Here is a 22,415-nt window from a genome sequence, read left to right as displayed (position 1 = left end):
ACCAGTACCAGATCAATGTGGAGTTATATACAGGGAGTACCAGGTCAATGTGGAGCTATATACAGGGAGTAACAGTACCATATCAATGTGGAGCTATATACAGGGAGTACCAGTCCCAGATCAATGTGGAGCTATATACAGGGAGTACCAGTACCAGATCAATGTGGAGCTATATACTTGGAGTAACCAGTACCAGTACCAGATCAATGTGGAGCTATATACAGGGAGTACCAGGTCAATGCGGAACTATACACAGGGAGTACCAGTACCAGATCAATGTGGAGCTATATACAGGGAGTACCAGTACCAGATCAATGTGGAGCTATATACAGGGAGTAACCAGTACCAGATCAATGTGGAGCTATATACAGGGAGTACCAGATCAATGTGGAGCTATATACAGGGAGTACCAGTACCAGATCAATGTGGAGCTATATACAGGGAGTAACCAGTACCAGATCAATGTGGAGCTATATACAGGGAGTAACCAGTACCAGATTAATGTGGAGCTATATACAGGGAGTACCAGATCAATGTGGAGCTATATACAGGGAGTACCAGTACCAGATCAATGTGAGGCTATATATAGGGAGTACCAGTACCAGATCAATGTGAGGCTATATATAGGGAGTACCAGTACCAGATCAATGTGGAGCTATATACAGGGAGTACCAGTACCAAATCAATGTGGAGCTATATACAGGGAGTACCAGTACCAGATCAATGTGGAGTTACTGTATAAACAGGGAGTACCAGATCAATGTGCAGACATATGAGCTATTTGAGGTAGATATGTACATGAAGGCAGGGTAAAGTGACTAGGCATCAGGATAGATAATAATAAGGTATTTGAGGTAGGTATGTACATGTCGGCAGGGTAAAGTGACTAGCCATCATAATAGATCATATTAAAAGTAAAATAAAGAATAGAGTAGCAGCAGAAAATGATGTGTGAAAGTGTGTGTGTGTAATGTGTATGTATGTGTGTTTGTGTTGTTATTCATGTGTGTGTTATGTGTGGGAGTGTCAATGTAGTGTGTGTGAGTGAGTGTGTATATGGTGTGTATAGTCTCGTGAGTGTGTATATGGTGTGTATAGTCTCGTGAGTGTGTATATGGTGTGTATAGTCTAGTGAGTGTGTATATGATGTGTATAGTCTAGTGAGTGTGTATATGGTGTGTATAGTCTAGTGAGTGTATATGATGTGTATAGTCTAGTGAGTGTGTATATGGTCTGTAAAGTCTAGTGAATGTATAGTGTGTATAGTCTAGTGAATGTGTATGGTCTGTAAAGAATGTATATGGTGTGTATAGTCTAGTGAATGTATATGGTGTGTAAAGTCTAGTTAATGTATAAGTAAAGTCTAGTTAATGTATATGGTGTGTAAAGTCTAGTGAATGTATATGGTGTGTATAGTCTAGTGAGTGTGTATATGGTGTGTATTGTCTAGTGAATGTATATGGTGTGTATAGTCTAGTGAATGTATATGGTGTGTATAGTCTAGTGAATGTATATGGTGTGTATAGTCTAGTGAGTGTATATGGTGTGTATAGTCTAGTGAATGTATATGGTGTGTATAGTCTAGTGAGTGTGTATATGGTGTGTATAGTCTAGTGAGTGTATATGGTGTGTATAGTCTAGTGAGTGTATATGGTGTGTATAGTCTAGTGAGTGTATATGGTGTGTATAGTCTAGTGAGTGTATATGGTGTGTATAGTCTAGTGAATGTATATGGTGTGTATAGTCTAGTGAGTGTATATGGTGTGTATAGTCTAGTGAATGTATATGGTGTGTATAGTCTAGTGAGTGTATATGGTGTGTATAGTCTAGTGAAATATGGTGTCTAAAGTGAGTGAGTGTATATGGTGTGTAAAGTCTAGTGAGTGTATATGGTGTGTATAGTCTAGTGAGTGTATATGGTGTGTAAAGTCTAGTGAATGTATATGGTGTGTATAGTCTAGTGAATGTATATGGTGTGTATAGTCTAGTGAGTGTGTATATGGTGTGTATAGTCTAGTGAATGTATATGGTGTGTAAAGTCTAGTGAATGTATATGGTGTGTAAAGTCTAGTGAGTGTATATGGTGTGTATAGTCTAGTGAATGTATATGGTGTGTAAAGTCTAGTGAGTGTATATGGTGTGTATAGTCTAGTGAATGTATATGGTGTGTATAGTCTAGTGAATGTATATGGTGTGTAAAGTCTAGTGAATGTATATGGTGTGTATAGTCTAGTGAGTGTATATGGTGTGTATAGTCTAGTGAGTGTATATGGTGTGTAAAGTCTAGTGAGTGTATATGGTGTGTATAGTCTAGTGAGTGTGTATATGGTGTGTATAGTCTAGTGAATGTATATGGTGTGTATAGTCTAGTGAATGTATATGGTGTGTATAGTCTAGTGAGTGTATATGGTGTGTATAGTCTAGTGAGTGTGTATATGGTGTGTATAGTCTAGTGAATGTATATGGTGTGTATAGTCTAGTGAGTGTATATGGTGTGTATAGTCTAGTGAGTGTATATGGTGTGTAAAGTCTAGTGAGTGTATATGGTGTGTATAGTCTAGTGAGTGTATATGGTGTGTATAGTCTAGTGAGTGTATATGGTGTGTATAGTCTAGTGAATGTATATGGTGTGTAAAGTCTAGTGAATGTATATGGTGTGTATAGTCTAGTGAGTGTATATGGTGTGTAAAGTCTAGTGAATGTATATGGTGTGTATAGTCTAGTGAATGTATATGGTGTGTAAAGTCTAGTGAGTGTATATGGTGTGTAAAGTCTAGTGAGTGTATATGGTGTGTATAGTCTAGTGAGTGTATATGGTGTGTAAAGTCTAGTGAATGTATATGGTGTGTATAGTCTAGTGAGTGTATATGGTGTGTATAGTCTAGTGAATGTATATGGTGTGTAAAGTCTAGTGAGTGTATATGGTGTGTAAAGTCTAGTGAGTGTATATGGTGTGTATAGTCTAGTGAGTGTATATGGTGTGTATAGTCTAGTGAGTGTATATGGTGTGTAAAGTCTAGTGAGTGTATATGGTGTGTATAGTCTAGTGAGTGTATATGGTGTGTAAAGTCTAGTGAGTGTATATGGTGTGTATAGTCTAGTGAGTGTATATGGTGTGTAAAGTCTAGTGAATGTATATGGTGTGTATAGTCTAGTGAGTGTATATGGTGTGTATAGTCTAGTGAATGTATATGGTGTGTAAAGTCTAGTGAGTGTATATGGTGTGTAAAGTCTAGTGAGTGTATATGGTGTGTATAGTCTAGTGAGTGTATATGGTGTGTAAAGTCTAGTGAATGTATATGGTGTGTATAGTCTAGTGAATGTATATGGTGTGTAAAGTCTAGTGAGTGTATATGGTGTGTATAGTCTAGTGAGTGTATATGGTGTGTATAGTCTAGTGAGTGTATATGGTGTGTATAGTCTAGTGAATGTATATGGTGTGTATAGTCTAGTGAGTGTATATGGTGTGTAAAGTCTAGTGAATGTATATGGTGTGTATAGTCTAGTGAGTGTATATGGTGTGTAAAGTCTAGTGAGTGTATATGGTGTGTATAGTCTAGTGAATGTATATGGTGTGTAAAGTCTAGTGAATGTATATGGTGTGTATAGTCTAGTGAATGTATATGGTGTGTATAGTCTAGTGAGTGTATATGGTGTGTATAGTCTAGTGAATGTATATGGTGTGTATAGTCTAGTGAATGTATATGGTGTGTATAGTCTAGTGAGTGTATATGGTGTGTAAAGTCTAGTGAATGTATATGGTGTGTAAAGTCTAGTGAGTGTGTATGGTATGTAAAGTCTAGTGAGTGTATATGGTGTGTATAGTCTAGTGAGTGTATATGGTGTGTAAAGTCTAGTGAGTGTGTATATGGTGTGTAAAGTCTAGTGAGTGTGTATGGTATGTAAAGTCTAGTGAGTGTATATGGTGTGTATAGTCTAGTGAGTGTATATGGTGTGTATAGTCTAGTGAGTGTATATGGTGTGTAAAGTCTAGTGAGTGTATATGGTGTGTATAGTCTAGTGAGTGTGTATATGGTGTGTATAGTCTAGTGAGTGTGTATATGGTGTGTAAAGTCTAGTGAATGTATATGGTGTGTAAAGTCTAGTGAGTGTATATGGTGTGTAAAGTCTAGTGAGTGTGTATGGTATGTAAAGTCTAGTGAGTGTATATGGTGTGTATAGTCTAGTGAATGTATATGGTGTGTAAAGTCTAGTGAGTGTGTATGGTGTGTATAGTCTAGTGAATGTATATGGTGTGTAAAGTCTAGTGAGTGTGTATGGTGTGTATAGTCTAGTGAATGTATATGGTGTGTAAAGTCTAGTGAGTGTATATGGTGTGTATAGTCTAGTGAGTGTGTATGGTGTGTAAAGTCTAGTGAATGTATATGGTGTGTAAAGTCTAGTGAGTGTGTATATGGTGTGTATAGTCTAGTGAGTGTATATGGTGTGTATAGTCTAGTGAGTGTATATGGTGTGTATAGTCTAGTGAGTGTGTATGGTGTGTAAAGTCTAGTGAATGTATATGGTGTGTAAAGTCTAGTGAGTGTGTATGGTATGTAAAGTCTAGTGAGTGTGTATATGGTGTGTATAGTCTAGTGAGTGTGTATATGGTGTGTATAGTCTAGTGAATGTGCATAGGGTCAGTGTAGATAGTTCAGGTACCGTTAATTGAATATTTAGGCTGTTTAGCAGTCTGGTTATTTAACAGTCTTATGGCTTGTGGGTAGAAGCTGCCTTGGAGCCTGTTGGTCTGAGAGCCGATGCTCCGGTACCGTTTGCTGGAAGGTAACAGAGTGAACAGTCTATGGCTTGGGTGGCTGGAGTCTTTGGGTGGCTGGAGTCTTTGGGTGGCTGGAGTCTTTGGGTGGCTGGAGTCAAAGGTCCTGGATGGCAGGGAGTTCGGCCCCAGTGATGTACTGGGCTGTCCGCACCACCCTCTGTAGAGCTTTGCGGTCAAGGACGGTGCCTTTGCCATACCAAGCGGTGATGCAGCCAGTTAAGATGCTCTCCGCGGTGCAGTTGTAGAACTTCTTGAGCTATTCCATTGAGCATTAGAAGGTCAGCATTTCACCACAGCTAAGGGAGCTAGTGAATGAGGAGAGGCTCATACAGGCTCACACAGGCATGCATTCACACACACACACACACACACACACACACACACACACACACACACACACACACACACACACACACACACACACACACACACACACACACACCTGTGTGAGGCCCACCCACCTGACCTGACCCCCCTCCCCTAGGAGATCTGTCTGTGTGACCCTCCAGTAGTCATGGCCCTAGTGGACGGTCCTACAGGGGAGAACGACAACATGATCTGTGTGGCCTACAAACACCAGTTTGACCTGATCAACGAGAGCACTGGGGACGCATACAGGCTACACCACGTAGACGCCAACCGGGTGAGACCTCCTAACAATATGATTTATGTTGTTATTTACATTAGCTTCCACTTACCTGGTTGGTTGACTGAGGAGAGAGCTCAACAATGAAGGAGAAGAGTTACAGTTTAGAAGAGAACAGTTAAAGATGGGCCAATGAATGACAATTGAGTAGAATAAATTCAATACAGTGCTCTTCTCTGCCATGTGCACACAGGTCAACTTTGTGGCAGCCATCGATGTGTACGAGGATGGGGAGGCTGGTCTTTTGTTGTGTTACAATTGTGAGTCCATTTATCTGGGGTATTTCTACACTCTACACTCTTAGAAAATAAAGGTACGGTATTGTTAGTTGGGTAATAAAAAAATATAAAAATACATATAATGTACCTTCAGAGGTACACATAATGACGTCACATGGTACTGTTTGGTAGCTTTTAGGGTACATGTGCGAATAAATAGCATAATGGTACATTTTTTTCCTATATATACAAGGTTCCTATATATACAAGGTTCCTACATATACAAGGTTCCTATATATAAGGTTCCTATATATACAAGGTTCCTATATATACAAGGTTCCTACATATACAAGGTTCCTATATATACAAGGTTCCTATATATACAAGGTTCCTACATATACAAGGTTCCTATATATACAAGGTTCCTATATATACAAGGTTCCTATATATACAAGGTTCCTATATATACAAGGTTCCTATATATACAAGGTTCCTACATATACAAGGTTCCTACATATACAAGGTTCCTATATATACAAGGTTCCTATATATACAAGGTTCCTATATATACAAGGTTCCTATATATACAAGGTTCCTATATATACAAGGTTCCTACATATACAAGGTTCCTACATATACAAGGTTTCTATATATACAAGGTTCCTATATATACAAGGTTCCTATATATACAAGGTTCCTACATATACAAGGTTCCTACATATACAAGGTTCCTATATATACAAGGTTCCTATATATACAAGGTTCCTATATATACAAGGTTCCTACATATACAAGGTTCCTACATATACAAGGTTCCTATATATACAAGGTTCCTACATATATAAGGTTCCTATATATACAAGGTTCCTATATATACAAGGTTCTTATATAAGGTTCCTATATATACAAGGTTCCTATGTATACAAGGTTCCTATATATACAAGGTTCCTACATATACAAGGTTCCTATATATACAAGGTTCCTATATATACAAGGTTCCTATATATACAAGGTTTCTATATATACAAGGTTCCTACATATACAAGGTTCCTACATATACAAGGTTCCTATATATACAAGGTTCCTACATATACAAGGTTCCTATATATACATGGTTCCTATATATACAAGGTTCCTACATATACAAGGTTCCTATATATACAAGGTTCCTATATATATAAGGTTCCTATATATACAAGGTTCCTACATATATAAGGTTCCTATATATACAAGGTTCCTATATATACAAGATTAACAACTGTTTCTATATTTAGACTTATGTTTCTAAACTCGTCTTTCTGTGCAGATATTGTTCCTGTCATGACGTAACAATGACATGGTATAAAGGCATATCGAGTCACTAATATATCCGTTCTGATACTGTATATCTCATATGTTCCCCAGATATCTGTTCCTATAAGAAGGTGTGTCCGTTCAATGGGTCCACCCCTATGATCCAGTCTAACGCCTCTGACTTACACTTCAGCTGGAACCAGATGCCCAACGCCATTGGTGAGTAGCACTGGTAACCATAGCAACCAGCAGCCCCACCCTACCCCTCCTCACACCCCGCTCCCTCGGTCAGCCCAGCCTCCGGCCCTGGCCTGAGCCCCGTCACCATGGTAACATGCAGCGGGTGCCACCCAGGCTAGGTCGTCCAGAGTGTTTGTCTGTTGCAGTCTGTGTTTGTTTCTGATGATGAAAGCAGAGAATGGCTGGCTAAAGATACATCACACAAGCTACAGTTTCTCGTATGTTAGTATGTGTATGTTTGTACTGTCATGCTGCTTTGACAAACCAATTTTACCCTTAGGATTAATTTATTAGGACATTATCTATCCAAACCATCTATCCGAATCTATCAGCTCCATTCAGCCAGGTGTTCTTCAGAAGGTTGATGCTGTGCTTTGGAATCAGAATGACTTCATAGTCATGCACTCATTATTACTGTTGATTCTCCGTTCTGCCTGTAAATGCACGTTTTCTGATGCTATGTCAGCACATGGGATGTTCATTCTTTATTCATTAACAGAAAGTTGTTGTTGTGTTAGTGTGTGCGTTTCCCTACATCTTGGCCTTTACCACTGACTCCATTGAGATCCGGCTGGTTGTCAACGGTAACCTGGTCTACACAGCTGTCGTGCCAGAGCTCCAGCTGACTGCCTCCAGGGTGAGTTTGATTGACAGGTGGAAGTGTCCAATCATGATGGTAATGAATCTGAGTTATAAAGCGCTTTTCCTACACAACACAAAAGACAAAAGAGAGAGAGAAAGTGTGTGTGTGCACACGTGTGTGCATGCGTTCACGAGCGTTCATGAGCGTGTATGTGCGTGTCCGTTTGTGAGCATGTGTGTGTGTGTGTGTGTGTGTGTGTGTGTGTGTGTGTGTGTGTGTGTGTGTGTGTGTGTGTGTGTGTGTGTGTGTGTGTGTGTGTGTGTGTGTGTGTGTGTGTGTGTGTGTGTGTGTGTGTGTGTGTTCTCAGCACAATCTTATTTCAATCAGTTTATTATCCCGGAGGGACCACACATACACACTATCAAACACACACCTCATACACAACAGAAGGGCACATGCAGACTGTACCATTCAACAATATGAAACACAACCTCATCATGTTGTAGCAGGTGTTGGATTCTAGCTTGAAATAGACTGATACATGTTACCATACTAGAACTTATTGATGACTTTACATGTATAAGGAATGTGTATGTTGGGGTCAATGAAGGGTGGATAGGAACTGAAGGGTGGATAGGAACTGAAGGGTGGATAGGAACTGAAGGGTGGATAGGAACTGAAGGGTGGATAGGAACTGAAGGGTGGATAGGAACTGAAGGGTGGATAGGAACTGAAGGGTGGATAGGAACTGAAGGGTGGATAGGAAAGTTACTGAATGAGACAGAAAGTTCATATTCTGTTGACATGTTTCTAAGGAGGGAGGTGAAGGGTAATAGTTTGTCTCTGATAAGGCAGGCCAGCTGAGGAACTAGGGAGCAGCGAGGAATTCAGTTCGAGGTCAAGTCAACAGATGAAGTGACCTCTGGGAGGGGGGGCAGAAGGACCCACCCCAACGACCCTCCTACTACCATCCTATCTCACACACATACACTTCCACACCCACCAACGTTCTAGCATCAGGCAGGGCCATGATTACAATCCTGTCTAGCAACAGGGATGTCTAGATGTGTAAGGAGTTGACCCAGCCTAGTAGGAGGTGAATACATTTGGTTTGAGCCTTTCCTAGTTGTCTGTTTGAGTTTTTACTCTGTTTGTTCAGAACCTAAGACAGGTGATGGCATTATTTCACTAACCAACACCTCTCTCTCTCTCTCTCTCTCTCTCTCTCTCTCTCTCTCTCTCTCTCTCTCTCTCTCTCTCTCTCTCTCTCTCTCTCTCTCTCTCTCTCTCTCTCTCTCTCTCTCTCTCTCTCTCTCTCTCTCTCTCTCTCTCTCTCTCTCTCTCTCTCTCTCACTCTCTCTCACTCTCTCTCTCTCTCACTATCTCTCTCACTATCTCTCTCTACCTCTATCAATCTTTCTCCTTCTCCACTTTTTCTCCTCCTCTCCGTTTCTTTAAATACCTTCATCTCCCCCCATCCCCTCCATCAGTCAGACATCTACTTTGTGTCGTCCGCTCCGGTCAACTCTGCCTCCAACTGCAGCTCCCGGGACACCAGTTCCCAGAGTTCCCCACAGACGCCCACCGGCTACGAGATGCCCGTGTTCCCATTGCCGCTCGGAGACGGTAAGCCTCACCAAGCAACCAATCACGTTATAGGATGACAACACAATTGGAAACGCACACTTCATCTCTGTCATTTTAGGGGACTGCAGTAGTTAGTGTGTGTGACACACATCATATGTATGCACACGTACTCCAGAGTGCTTGTGTGTTACTCTGGATAGAGAGTTGGGTGTTGGACCTGAACTGGGCTTTAGAGGGTGAAGGGTGTAGTATATAGCCTGGGACCTGAACTGGGCATTAGAGGGGGTAGAGTGTAGTATATATCATGGGACCTGAACTGGGCTTTAGAGGGGGTAGAGTGTAGTATATATCATGGGACCTGAACTGGGCTTTAGAGGGGGTAGAGTGTAGTATATATCATGGGACCTGAACTGGGCTTTAGAGGGGGTAGAGTGTAGTACAGTATAGAGGGCACTTTGAGGGGTTAAAGGGGAACTCCACTCAAAAACAATATATATATATTTTGTTTCATTAGTCCATTGTTGATACAGTTACAAAATGTTGTGCATGTCAGCAATAAAGTTTTCAAGATCTTGGACATTCAAGAAGCAATGTGTCACCTGCCACATCATTATGATGATGCAATATACCACAAGTTCCCCTTTAAGATTCTGACATCTTTTACCTGGTTCTTCTTCTCTTTTCTATTGGTCAACTCTAGTCTTGGAACACTACTATAACCATTAACATCCCTGTAGCGTTGATCTTTCCAGCTCTGGGGGTGGTGGTGTTAATACTACTGAATGTGTGTGTTCTGTCGTACCGGAGTGTGTGTGTGTGTATTACATAATCTTGTTCTGGTCCCTGGTTCAGATTCTATACGGATCCCCTATGGTACCAAGCTATCCCTGTACATGTCTAAGGATGCCGAAGGTATTTCAACGAGTCTCCCACTTCTCCTCCGGTGTGTCCCAAATGGCATTGTTTTCCTTATATAGTGCACTACTTCTGACCCGAGCCTCGCCCCCTGTTCAGAAGCAGTGCACCATATAGGGAATCAGGTGCCATTTGGGACACAGCCCTCCCTCTTCATCTAGCTGCACATGCTGCCCTACTAACATGCACGGAAAATACCTCACCTTTGAGGTTTTTTTATATGAAGCGGCATGTTTGACTGAGTGTCAGTTGAATGTTAAGTGAACGTTCTGTCTTCCCCATCACACCTTCTCTCTGTCAGAGTGACTGGAAAATGGAGGGGGTGAAATGTGATGTAGACATGGATGATAGAGAGGTAGAGAGATGTGGATTCAGAAAGGTATGCATGTGACAGAAATGGGAGAATGTTTGAGAGAGAGAGAGAGAAGAGGGGGAATGAAAGAGAGAGCGAGACAGAGGGGAGGAGAAGACACGTCTACCGCAGCATGATTTACAGATCGCACTGTCACCATGGAAACTTTTGTCAAAACCCCCTCTCCCATTCAGAGTGGTGGTCTAAATAGAGGTGCCACAATCTAGGGGAAGGAGGGAGAGATTGGGGGGGGGGCTGACAAAAAATCCCATCCTCTAACCGACTGCCTGTGCCTGCCGTTTCTGCTCTATGGGGAGAGCTGCTTTTCTACTGGTAGACAATTGGCTCAGTTTCAGATCAGATTTGTTGACATCAGTAACATGTGAATACAAAATGCTGAGACTGATGTGTGGATCGGACAGTCAAACTACCTCTAGTAGTATTCCACCAATCCTGAACCATGTTTAGTCATGGAATCACATCTTATTCTGATTTGAGGATTGGACAGTTATAAAACATAACAAATAAAATATTCAAAAACTCTTATGGAACCTTTATTTTGTTAGATTGTAGGTCATTTTCCCTGGAGCAGAAACGCATGTGGAATATATAGATCCACGCGATTATATATCCCAGATGGCTGCATGCTTTTTGTTGTTGCTATATTTCATATCTATTTGGTTTATTATTAACATTTCTGTCTGGTATTGTTACAGGAGAGAGGGGTCGGTAACTGTGAGTCAGTGAACCTGTCATAACAAAATGAGTGACCCCTTTTCTCCCAGAATGCTGTTTGCATCACCTTTGACCCCGTGACATTTCAGAACTGCGGTCTGTTTGGCGCAGTGCAGCCTTCCATCACATCAGACAGTCACATAGCTGCGTGTGCGTTACTATTGCCATTCTGTCTTGATCTCGTGAAACGCTGCATTAGAATATGAGCATTCACTGCCACCAAGTGGTTAGATTTAACCATTGCAAGCCAATACACCTACATCATGTTCATTTGGGCAAAACGTATCAAAAATGTTTTGCAACATTCTTTTGGCATGTTGGGTGCCTAAAGTGCCCACCCCTGCTATAGCTACCACTGGAATACAGCAGACTGTAGAGACTGGAATACAGCAGACTACAGAGCCTGGTATACAGCAGACTATAGAGACTAGAATACAGCAGACTATAGAGACTGGAATACAGCAGACTATAGAGACTAGAATACAGCAGACTATAGAGACTGGAATACAGCAGACTATAGAGACTGGAATACAGCAGACTACAGAGACTGGAATACAGCAGACTATAGAGACTAGAATACAGCAGACTATAGAGACTGGAATACAGCAGACTATAGAGACTGGAATACAGCAGACTACAGAGACTGGAATACAGCAGACTATAGAGACTGGAATACAGCAGACTATAGAGACTGGAATACAGCAGACTATAGAGACTGGAATACAGCAGACTATAGAGACTGGAATACAGCAGAGTATAGAGACTGGAATACAGCAGACTATAGAGACTGGAATACAGCAGACTATAGAGACTGGAATACAGCAGACTATAGAGACTGGAATACAGCAGACTATAGAGACTGGAATACAGCAGCCTGTAGAGACTGGGATACAGCAGACTACAGAGACTGGAATATAGCAGACTATAGAGAATGGAATACAGCAGACTGTAGAGACTTGAATACAGCAGACTACAGAGACTGGAATACAGCAGACTATAGAGACTGGAATACAGCAGACTATAGAGACTGGAATACAGCAGACTATAGAGACTGAAATAAAGCAGACTACAGAGACTGGAATACAGCAGACTATAGAGACTGGAATACAGCAGACTATAGAGACTGGAATACAGCAGACTATAGAGACTGGAATACAGCAGACTACAGAGACTGGAATACAGCAGACTATAGAGACTGGAATACAGCAGACTATAGAGACTGGAATACAGCAGACTATAGAGACTGGAATACAGCAGACTATAGAGACTGGAATATAGCAGACTACAGAGACTGGAATACAGCAGACTACAGAGACTGGAATACAGCAGACTATAGAGACTGGAATACAGCAGACTACATAGACTGGAATACAGCAGACTATAGAGACTGGAATACAGCAGAGTATAGAGACTGGAGTACAGCAGACTATAGAGACTGGAATACAGCAGACTATAGAGACTGGAATACAGCAGACTACAGAGACTGGAATACAGCAGACTATAGAGACTGGAATACAGCAGACTATAGAGACTGGAATACAGCAGACTATAGAGACTGGAATTACAGCAGACTATAGAGACTGGAATACAGCAGACTACAGAGACTGGAATACAGCAGACTACAGAGACTGGAATACAGCAGACTATAGAGACTGGAATACAGCAGACTATAGAGACTGGAATACAGCAGACTACAGAGACTGGAATACAGCAGACTGCAGAAACTGGAATACAGCAGACTACAGAGACTGGAATACAGCAGACTATAGAGACTGGACTACAGCAGACTATAGAGACTGGAATACAGCAGACTATAGAGACTGGAATACAGCAGACTACAGAGACTGGAATACAGCAGACTATAGAGACTGGAATACAGCAGACTATAGAGACTGGAATACAGCAGACTATAGAGACTGGAATACAGCAGACTATAGAGACTGGAATACAGCAGACTATAGAGACTTGAATACAGCAGACTACAGAGACTTGAATACAGCAGACTATAGAGACTGGAATACAGCAGACTATAGAGACTGGAATACAGCAGACTATAGAGACGAATACAGCAGACTACAGAGACTGGAATACAGCAGACTATAGAGACTGGAATACAGCAGACTATAGAGACTGGAATACAGCAGACTATAGAGACTGGAATACAGCAGACTACAGAGACTGGAATACAGCAGACTATAGAGACTGGAATACAGCAGACTATAGAGACTGGAATACAGCAGACTATAGAGACTGGAATACAGCAGACTATAGAGACTGGAATACAGCAGACTATAGAGACTGGAATACAGCAGACTATAGAGACTGGAATACAGACAGACTATAGAGACTGGAATACAGCAGACTACAGACTGGAATACAGCAGACTACAGAGACTGGAATACAGCAGATAGAGATAGAGACTGGAATACAGCAGACAGACTGGAATACAGCAGACTATAGAGACTGGAATACAGCAGACTATAGAGACTGGAATACAGCAGACTATAGAGACTGGAATACAGCAGACTATAGAGACTGGAATACAGCAGACTATAGAGACTGGAATACAGCAGACTACAGAGACTGGAATACAGCAGACTATAGAGACTGGAATACAGCAGACTATAGAGACTGGAATACAGCAGAGTATAGAGACTGGAATACAGCAGACTATAGAGACTGGAATACAGCAGACTACAGAGACTGGAATACAGAAGACTATAGAGACTGGAATACAGCAGACTATAGAGACTGGAATACAGCAGACTATAGAGACTGGAATACAGCAGACTATAGAGACTGAAATACAGCAGACTATAGAGAATGGAATAGAGCAGACTGGAATACAGCAGACTACAGAGACTGGAATACAGCAGACTATAGAGACTGGAATACAGCAGACTATAGAGACTGGAATACAGCAGACTATAGAGACTGGAATACAGCAGACTATAGAGACTGGAATACAGCAGACTACAGAGACTGGAATACAGCAGACTATAGAGACTGGAATACAGCAGACTATAGAGACTGGAATACAGCAGACTATAGAGACTGGAATACAGCAGACTATAGAGACTGGAATACAGCAGACTATAGAGACTGGAATACAGCAGACTATAGAGACTGGAATACAGCAGACTATAGAGACTGGAATACAGCAGACTATAGAGACTGGAATACAGCAGACTATAGAGACTGGAATACAGCAGACTACAGAGACTGGAATACAGCAGACTATAGAGACTGGAATACAGCAGACTATAGAGACTGGAATACAGCAGACTACAGAGACTGGAATACAGCAGACTACATAGACTGGAATACAGCAGACTATAGAGACTGGAATACAGCAGACTATAGAGACTGGAATACAGCAGACTACAGAGACTGGAATACAGCAGACTATAGAGACTGGAATACAGCAGACTATAGAGACTGGAATACAGCAGACTATAGAGACTGGAATTACAGCAGACTACAGAGACTGGAATACAGCAGACTACAGAGACTGGAATACAGCAGACTATAGAGACTGGAATACAGCAGACTATAGAGACTGGAATACAGCAGACTATAGAGACTGGAATACAGCAGACTATAGAGACTGGAATACAGCAGACTATAGAGACTGGAATACAGCAGACTATAGAGACTGAAATTACAGCAGACTATAGAGACTGGAATACAGCAGACTACAGAGACTGGAATACAGCAGACTACAGAAACTGGAATACAGCAGACTATAGAGACTGGAATACAGCAGACTATAGAGACTGGAATACAGCAGACTACAGAGACTGGAATACAGCAGACTATAGAGACTGGAATACAGCAGACTATAGAGACTGGAATACAGCAGACTATAGAGACTGGAATACAGCAGACTATAGAGACTGGAATACAGCAGACTATAGAGACTAGAATACAGCAGACTACAGAGACTGGAATGCGGTGCTGCTACGAAGATGTTAAGTATCCAATTACTCTGACTCAAACAGTCGTTTAATTATTGATCCCAAACGTTGAATAATTGATGGATAGCTGTAAATGTCTGTAACTGAGTAGTCAAATTATATTACACAGTGTTGAAATGGCGACGATGATGAATTCATAAGTTGATCGCACACTGTGTCACTGAGTCATGTTGTTAATCAGTTTAGATAGAGGAGGCTTGATTGGCACATGACATGATCATGTTCTTCATGTTCGTGTTCTTACACATATGTTCCTCTAGTGTGTGTGTGCGCGTGGGCGTGTGGTAAACTAACCAGTCTAAGGAGGTCTCCATAACGTCATTGCCTGAAGTTGCTTGGTGTTGAAATGATGTCTCTCTCACCGCAATACCTTTCTCTGTATCACTCCTTCTCCATCCATCCCCACTCTCTGTATCTCTCCTCCTCCATCCATCCCCACTCTCTGTATCTCTCCTTCTCCATCCATCCCCACTCTCTGTATCTCTCCTTCTCCATCCATCCCCACTCTCTCTGTATCTCTCCTTCTCCATCCATCCCCACTCTCTCTGTATCTCTCCTTCTCCATCCATCCCCACTCTCTCTGTATCTCTCCTTCTCCATCCATCCCCACTCTCTCTGTATCTCTCCTTCTCCATCCATCCCCACTCTCTCTGTATCTCTCCTTCTCCATCCATCCCTCTGTATCTCTCCTCTCCATCCATCCCCACTCTCTCTGTATCTCTCCTTCTCCATCCATCCCCACTCTCTCTGTATCTCTCCTTCTCCATCCATCCCCCTCTCTCTGTATCTCTCCTTCTCCATCCATCCCCCATCTCTCTGTATCTCTCCTCCTCCATCCATCCCCTCTCTCTGTATCTCTCCTTCTCCATCCATCCCCACTCTCTCTGTATCTCTCCTTCTCCATCCATCCCCCCTCTCTCTGTATCTCTCCTTCTCCATCCATCCCCACTCTCTCTGTATCTCTCCTTCTCCATCCATCCCCACTCTCTCTGTATCTCTCCTTCTCCATCCATCCCCACTCTCTGTATCTCTCCTTCTCCATCCATCCCCACTCTCTCTGTATCTCTCCTTCTCCATCCATCCCCACTCTCTGTATCTCTCCTTCTCCATCCATCCCCATCTCTCTCTCTGTATCTCTCCTTCTCCATCCATCCCCACTCTCTCTGTATCTCTCCTTCTCCATCCATCCCCACTCTCTCTGTATCTCTCCTTCTCCATCCATCCCCACTCTCTGTATCTCTCCTTCTCCATCCATCCCCACTCTCTCTGTATCTCTCCTTCTCCATCCATCCCCACTCTCTGTATCTCTCCTTCTCCATCCATCCCCACTCTCTCTGTATCTCTCCTTCTCCATCCATCCCCACTCTCTGTATCTCTCCTTCTCCATCCATCCCCACTCTCTCTGTATCTCTCCTTCTCCATCCATCCCCACTCTCTGTATCTCTCCTCCTCCATCCATCCCCACTCTCTGTATCTCTCCTTCTCCATCCATCCCCACTCTCTCTGTATCTCTCCTTCTCCATCCATCCCCACTCTCTCTGTATCTCTCCTCCTCCATCCATCCCCACTCTCTCTGGATCACTCCTTCTCCATCTATCCCCACTCTCTCTGTATCTCTCCTTCTCCATCCATCCCCACTCTCTGTATCTCTCCTTCTCCATCCATCCCCACTCTCTCTGGATCACTCCTTCTCCATCTATCCCCACTCTCTCTGTATCTCTCCTTCTCCATCTATCCCCACTCTCTCTGTATCTCTCCTCCTCCATCCATCCCCACTCTCTGTATCTCTCCTTCTCCATCCATCCCCACTCTCTCTGTATCTCTCCTTCTCCATCCATCCCCACTCTCTCTGTATCTCTCCTCCTCCATCCATCCCCACTCTCTCTGGATCACTCCTTCTCCATCTATCCCCACTCTCTCTGTATCTCTCCTTCTCCATCCATCCCCACTCTCTCTGTATCTCTCCTTCTCCATCCATCCCCACTCTCTCTGGATCACTCCTTCTCCATCTATCCCCACTCTCTCTGTATCTCTCCTTCTCCATCTATCCCCACTCTCTCTGTATCTCTCCTTCTCCATCCATCCCCACTCTCTCTGTATCTCTCCTCCTCCATCCATCCCCACTCTCTCTGGATCACTCCTTCTCCCTTCTCCATCTATCCCCATCCATCCTCTCTCTGTATCTCTCCTTCTCCATCTCCATCCCCACTCTCTCTGTATCTCTCCTTCTCCATCCATCCCCACTCTCTGTATCTCTCCTTCTCCATATCTCTCCTTCTCCATCCATCCCCACTCTCTCTGTATCTCTCCTTCTCCATCCATCCCCTCTCTCTGTATCTCTCCTTCCCCATCCATCCCCACTCTCTCTGTATCTCTCCTTCTCCATCCATCCCCACTCTCTGTATCTCTCCTTCTCCATCCATCCCCACTCTCTCTGTATCTCTCCTTCTCCATCCATCCCCACTCTCTGTATCTCTCCTTCTCCATCCATCCCCACTCTCTGTATCTCTCCTTCTCCATCCATCCCCACTCTCTGTATCTCTCCTTCTCCATCCATCCCCACTCTCTCTGTATCTCTCCTTCTCCATCCATCCCCACTCTCTGTATCTCTCCTTCTCCATCCATCCCCACTCTCTGTATCTCTCCTTCTCCATCCATCCCCACTCTCTGTATCTCTCCTTCTCCATCCATCCCCACTCTCTCTGTATCTCTCCTTCTCCATCCATCCCCACTCTCTGTATCTCTCCTTCTCCATCCATCCCCACTCTCTCTGTATCTCTCCTTCTCCATCCATCCCCACTCTCTGTATCTCTCCTTCTCCATCCATCCCCACTCTCTCTGTATCTCTCCTCCTCCATCCATCCCCACTCTCTGTATCTCTCCTTCACCATCCATCCCCACTCTCTCTGTATCTCTCCTTCACCCTCCAGGTGAGACACAGTGTAAGCATATCTTCAAGATCCCACTGAGTAACCTAGTGGGCCGCAGCATCGAGAGGCCCCTCAAGTCCCCGCTGGTCAACAAGGTGGTGACGGGCCTGACAGCCCCCGCGGGGGCCCTCATGCAGGGGTCCTCACACACCCTGTCTCTGTCCCGCATGGAGATCAAAGAAATCGCCAGTCGCACCCGTAAGGAGCTTCTGGGTGAGTGAGGCACCAAGACTGGACTGTACACACACACCCCTGCCTACACACACACACACACACACATAGATGCAGACACACACACACACACACACACACACACACACACACCCCTGACTACACGAACACACACACACACACACACACACACACACACACACACACACACACACACACACACACACACACACACACACACACACACAATTCAGAAAGTTATAATATAATTTGTTTTAATTATTTCTTGTCACCCCCTCTTTCCCATCACAGCCACCATAGAGTAATTTAGCTTGTAGGTTATAGCTGTGTTTGACTACCCATACTAACATACTGTATACTTAATACTATACTTCCACTAACATACAGTCGTGGCCAAAAGTTTTGAGAATGGCACAAATATTAATTTTCACAAAGTTGGCTGCTTCAATGTCTAGATATTTTTGTCAGATGTTACTATGGAATACTGAAGTATAATTACATTTCATAAGTGTCAAATACTTTTATTGACAATTACATGAAGTTGATGCAAAGAGTCCATATTTGCAGTGTTGATCCTTCTTTTTCAAGACCTCTGCAATCTGCCCTGGCATGCAGTCAATTAACTTGTGGGCCACATCCTGACTGATGGCAGCCCATTCTTTCATAATCAGTGCTTGGAGTTTATCAGAATTTGTGGGTTTTTGTTTGTCCACCCGCCTCTTGAGGATTACATTTACATTTACATTTAAGTCATTTAGCAGACGCTCTTATCCAGAGCGACTTACAAATTGGTGCATACACCTTATGATATCCAGTGGAACAGCCACTTTACAATAGACTAGGATTGACCACAATTTCTCAATGGGATTAAGGTCTGGGGAGTTTCCTGGCCATGGACCCAAAATATCAATGTTTTGTTCCCCGAGCCACTTAGTTATCCCTTTTGCCTTATGGCAAGGTGCTCCATCATGCTGGACAAGGCATTGTTCGTCACCAAACTGTTCCGTGATGTTTGGGAGAAATTGCTCTTGGAGGATGTGTTGGTACCATTCTTTATTCATGGCTGTGTTCTTAGACAAAATTGTGAGTGAGCCCACTCCCTTGGCTGAGAAGGAACCCTACACATGAGTGATGCTTTACTGTTGGCATGACACAGGACTGATGGTAGCACTCACCTTGTCTTCTCCGGACAAGCTTTTTCCGGAAGGGGATTCATCAGAGAAAATTACTTTACCCCAGTACTCAGCAGTGCAATCCATGTACCTTTTGCACAATATCAGTCTGTCCCTGACGTTTTTCTTGGAGAGAAGTGGCTTCTTTGCTGCCCTCCTTGACACCAGGCCATCCTCCAAAAGTCTTTGCCTCAATGTGCGTGCAGATGCACTCACACCTGCCTGCTGCCATTCCTGAGCAAGCTCTGTACTGGTGGTGTCCCGATCCCGCAGCTGAATCAACTTTAGGAGACGGTCCTGGCGCTTGCTGGACTTTCTTGGGCGCCCTGAAGCCTTCTTCACAACAATTGAACCGCTCTCCTTGAAGTTCTTGATGATCCGATAAATGGTTGATTTGGGTGCAATCTTACTGGCAGCAATATCCTTGCCTGTGAAGCCCTTTTTGTGCTAAGCGATGATGACGGCCCTGTGTTTCCTTGCAGGGAATCATGGTTGACAGAACAATGATTCCAAGCACCACCCTCCTTTTGAAGCTTCCAGTCTGTTATTCGAACTCAATCAGCATGACAGAGTGATCTCCAGCCTTGTCCTCGTGAACACTCACACCTGTGTTAACGAGAGAATCACTGACATGATGCCATCTGGTCCTTTTGTGGCAGGGTTTAAATGCAGTGGAAATCTTGTTTTGGGATTCAGTTCATTTGCATGGCAAAGAGGGACTTTGCAATTAATTGCAATTCATCTGATCACTCTTCATAACATTCTGGAGTATATGCAAATTGCCATCATACAAACTGAGGCAGCAGATGTTGTAAAATTAATATTTTGTGCCCAGTCTAGGCACAGCGTTCAGTCCGGCGCCATGGTCGGATCCGGGGTCTGGGGGGGGCTACGACCCGCACCGGAGCCACCACCAACATTAGTCACCCCCCCTAACCCCTCCTTTTGGTTTCAATCCGGTACGTCCTGTTCCTCGCACTCTCCCTGAAGTGCATGGTACCAGTCCGGTGCTACCTGTGCCGGCTCCACGCACCAGGCCTCCAGTGCGCCTCCCCAGTCCGGTACGTCCTGTGCCAGCTCCCCGCACTCGCCCTTGAAGTGTGTGTCACCAGTCCTTTGCTACCTGTGCCGGCTCCACGCACCAGGCCTCCAGTGCGCCTCCCCAGTCCCACTCCAAAGCCGGAGCCTTGGGCAGGAGCCTTCCTCTGCGCCGATGCCCAGTCCAGGCACGCTCCAAGGCCGGAGCTTTCCTCTGCGCCGATGCCCAGTCCAGGCGTGGTGTCCAGTCCCGCTCCAAGGCGGAGCCTTCCTATGCGCCGGTGCCCAGTCCAGGCACGGCGTCCAACCCAGCTCCAGGGCCGGAGCCCTCCTCTGCGCCAGTGCCCAGTCCAGGCACAGCGTTCAGCCCAGCGCCATGGTCTGGGGAGGCTACGACCCGCACCGGAGCCACCACCAACACTAGTCACCCCCCCCCCTAACTCCCCCTTTTGGTTTCAGTCCGGTACGTCCTGTGCCGGTTCCTCGTACTCTCCCTGAAGTGCATGTCACCAGTCCGGTGCCACCTGTGCCGGCTCCATGCACCAGGCCTCCAGTGCATCTCCCCAGTCCGGTAGTCCTGTACCAGCTCCAGGGAGGAAACTTCTCATGTAAACATGCATGAAATCAAGGCATTTACGGTTACAGAAGTCAACAAATGAGAGCGCCTAGGTACACACAGGGCCTGGGTTGGGGCCTGACAGAGAATGGGCGTGGTAGAATAGATTCAGGGCATAATGTACTATGGAGGTAAAACTAGGCATTTGAGTAAGAGAGGTTGCATCTCTGGAGATACTAGTTATGCTAGGTGAGGTCACCCCATGTGTGGGAGGTGGGACAAAAGAGGTATCTGTGCGTGTTGAGTAAGGCTAGTGGCTCCGCAGTAAAATAAAACAATGATAACTACCCTAAACAACAGTATACAAGGCATATTGACATTAGAGAGAGACATAAAGTGGGGCATAAAGCAATCGCAAGTGTTGATTGGAACAGCTAGCTAAGACAACGGGTAAGACAGCAACAGCTAATCAGCTAAGACAACAACAACAGGTAAAATGGCGATGAATGGGCAGAGAGGGTCAGTTAACTACACACATGGCCTGAATATGAGGCTGGGGCCGACAGATAAACAAAACAAACTAAATGGAGTACCGTGATTGATGAACAGTCCAGCAGGCATGAGCTATGTAGCCATTTGATCATAGGGTCCAGTGAACAGCTATAGATGAAACAGGGAAGTCGTTACCACGCTAGCAAGTGGGAGACACGGCGTTCATAAGTTAGCAGGCCGGGGCTAGCAGAAGCATCTTCATTGACTGGTTGAGGGCACATTAGATGGAATTATGTCATCAGACCAATCGTGGATCTGCGGGGCTCCATGTCGACAAAGGGTCTAGGCCAATTGGCAAAAGAGGTAATGTAGCTGGAGTAATATAGTTTGCTAGCCAGGAGATGCGCCTGGCTCAAGGCTAACTGGTGCTAGCTACTCGGTAGCAGCTAACTAGTTGCTATGATCCGATGCAAAGGTCCAGAGCTTACGGGAATCTGGCGATGTAGTGGCTTCTAGTCGTGTTAATGAAGAGTTCGGGAGGCATCAGTTGTGTAGCCGAGTGATCATAGCCACTGAGCAGGCCGGGAGATGGGTCTGGTTCAAAGGCTAGCTTTGGGGCTGGGCTTCTCGGTAGCAGCTAGATTTTTTAAATTTAATTTTAACCTTTATTTTACAAGGCAAGTCAGTTAAGAACAAATTCTTATTTACA

At 44.1% G+C, this 22,415-nt stretch overlaps 1 protein-coding gene across 1 annotated transcript in view; it reads left to right on the top strand.

The window, feature by feature from the left end:
- The window catches only part of garnl3 (GTPase activating Rap/RanGAP domain like 3), a 243,644-nt gene that overhangs the window by 198,222 nt on the left and 23,007 nt on the right, over nt 1–22,415 (top strand). The window contains exons 22-27 of the mRNA XM_052525397.1: nt 5,265–5,423; nt 5,620–5,686; nt 7,049–7,156; nt 7,696–7,814; nt 9,251–9,386; nt 18,257–18,469. Of these exons, the coding sequence (XP_052381357.1) occupies nt 5,265–5,423; nt 5,620–5,686; nt 7,049–7,156; nt 7,696–7,814; nt 9,251–9,386; nt 18,257–18,469 (802 nt within the window). The remainder of the gene's footprint in view (nt 1–5,264; nt 5,424–5,619; nt 5,687–7,048; nt 7,157–7,695; nt 7,815–9,250; nt 9,387–18,256; nt 18,470–22,415) is intronic.

The sequence above is a fragment of the Oncorhynchus keta genome, chromosome 9, assembly GCF_023373465.1.
Source record: "Oncorhynchus keta strain PuntledgeMale-10-30-2019 chromosome 9, Oket_V2, whole genome shotgun sequence".
In the NCBI taxonomy this organism is placed as follows: domain Eukaryota; kingdom Metazoa; phylum Chordata; class Actinopteri; order Salmoniformes; family Salmonidae; genus Oncorhynchus; species Oncorhynchus keta.
This window is presented reverse-complemented; position numbering and strand designations above follow the sequence as displayed.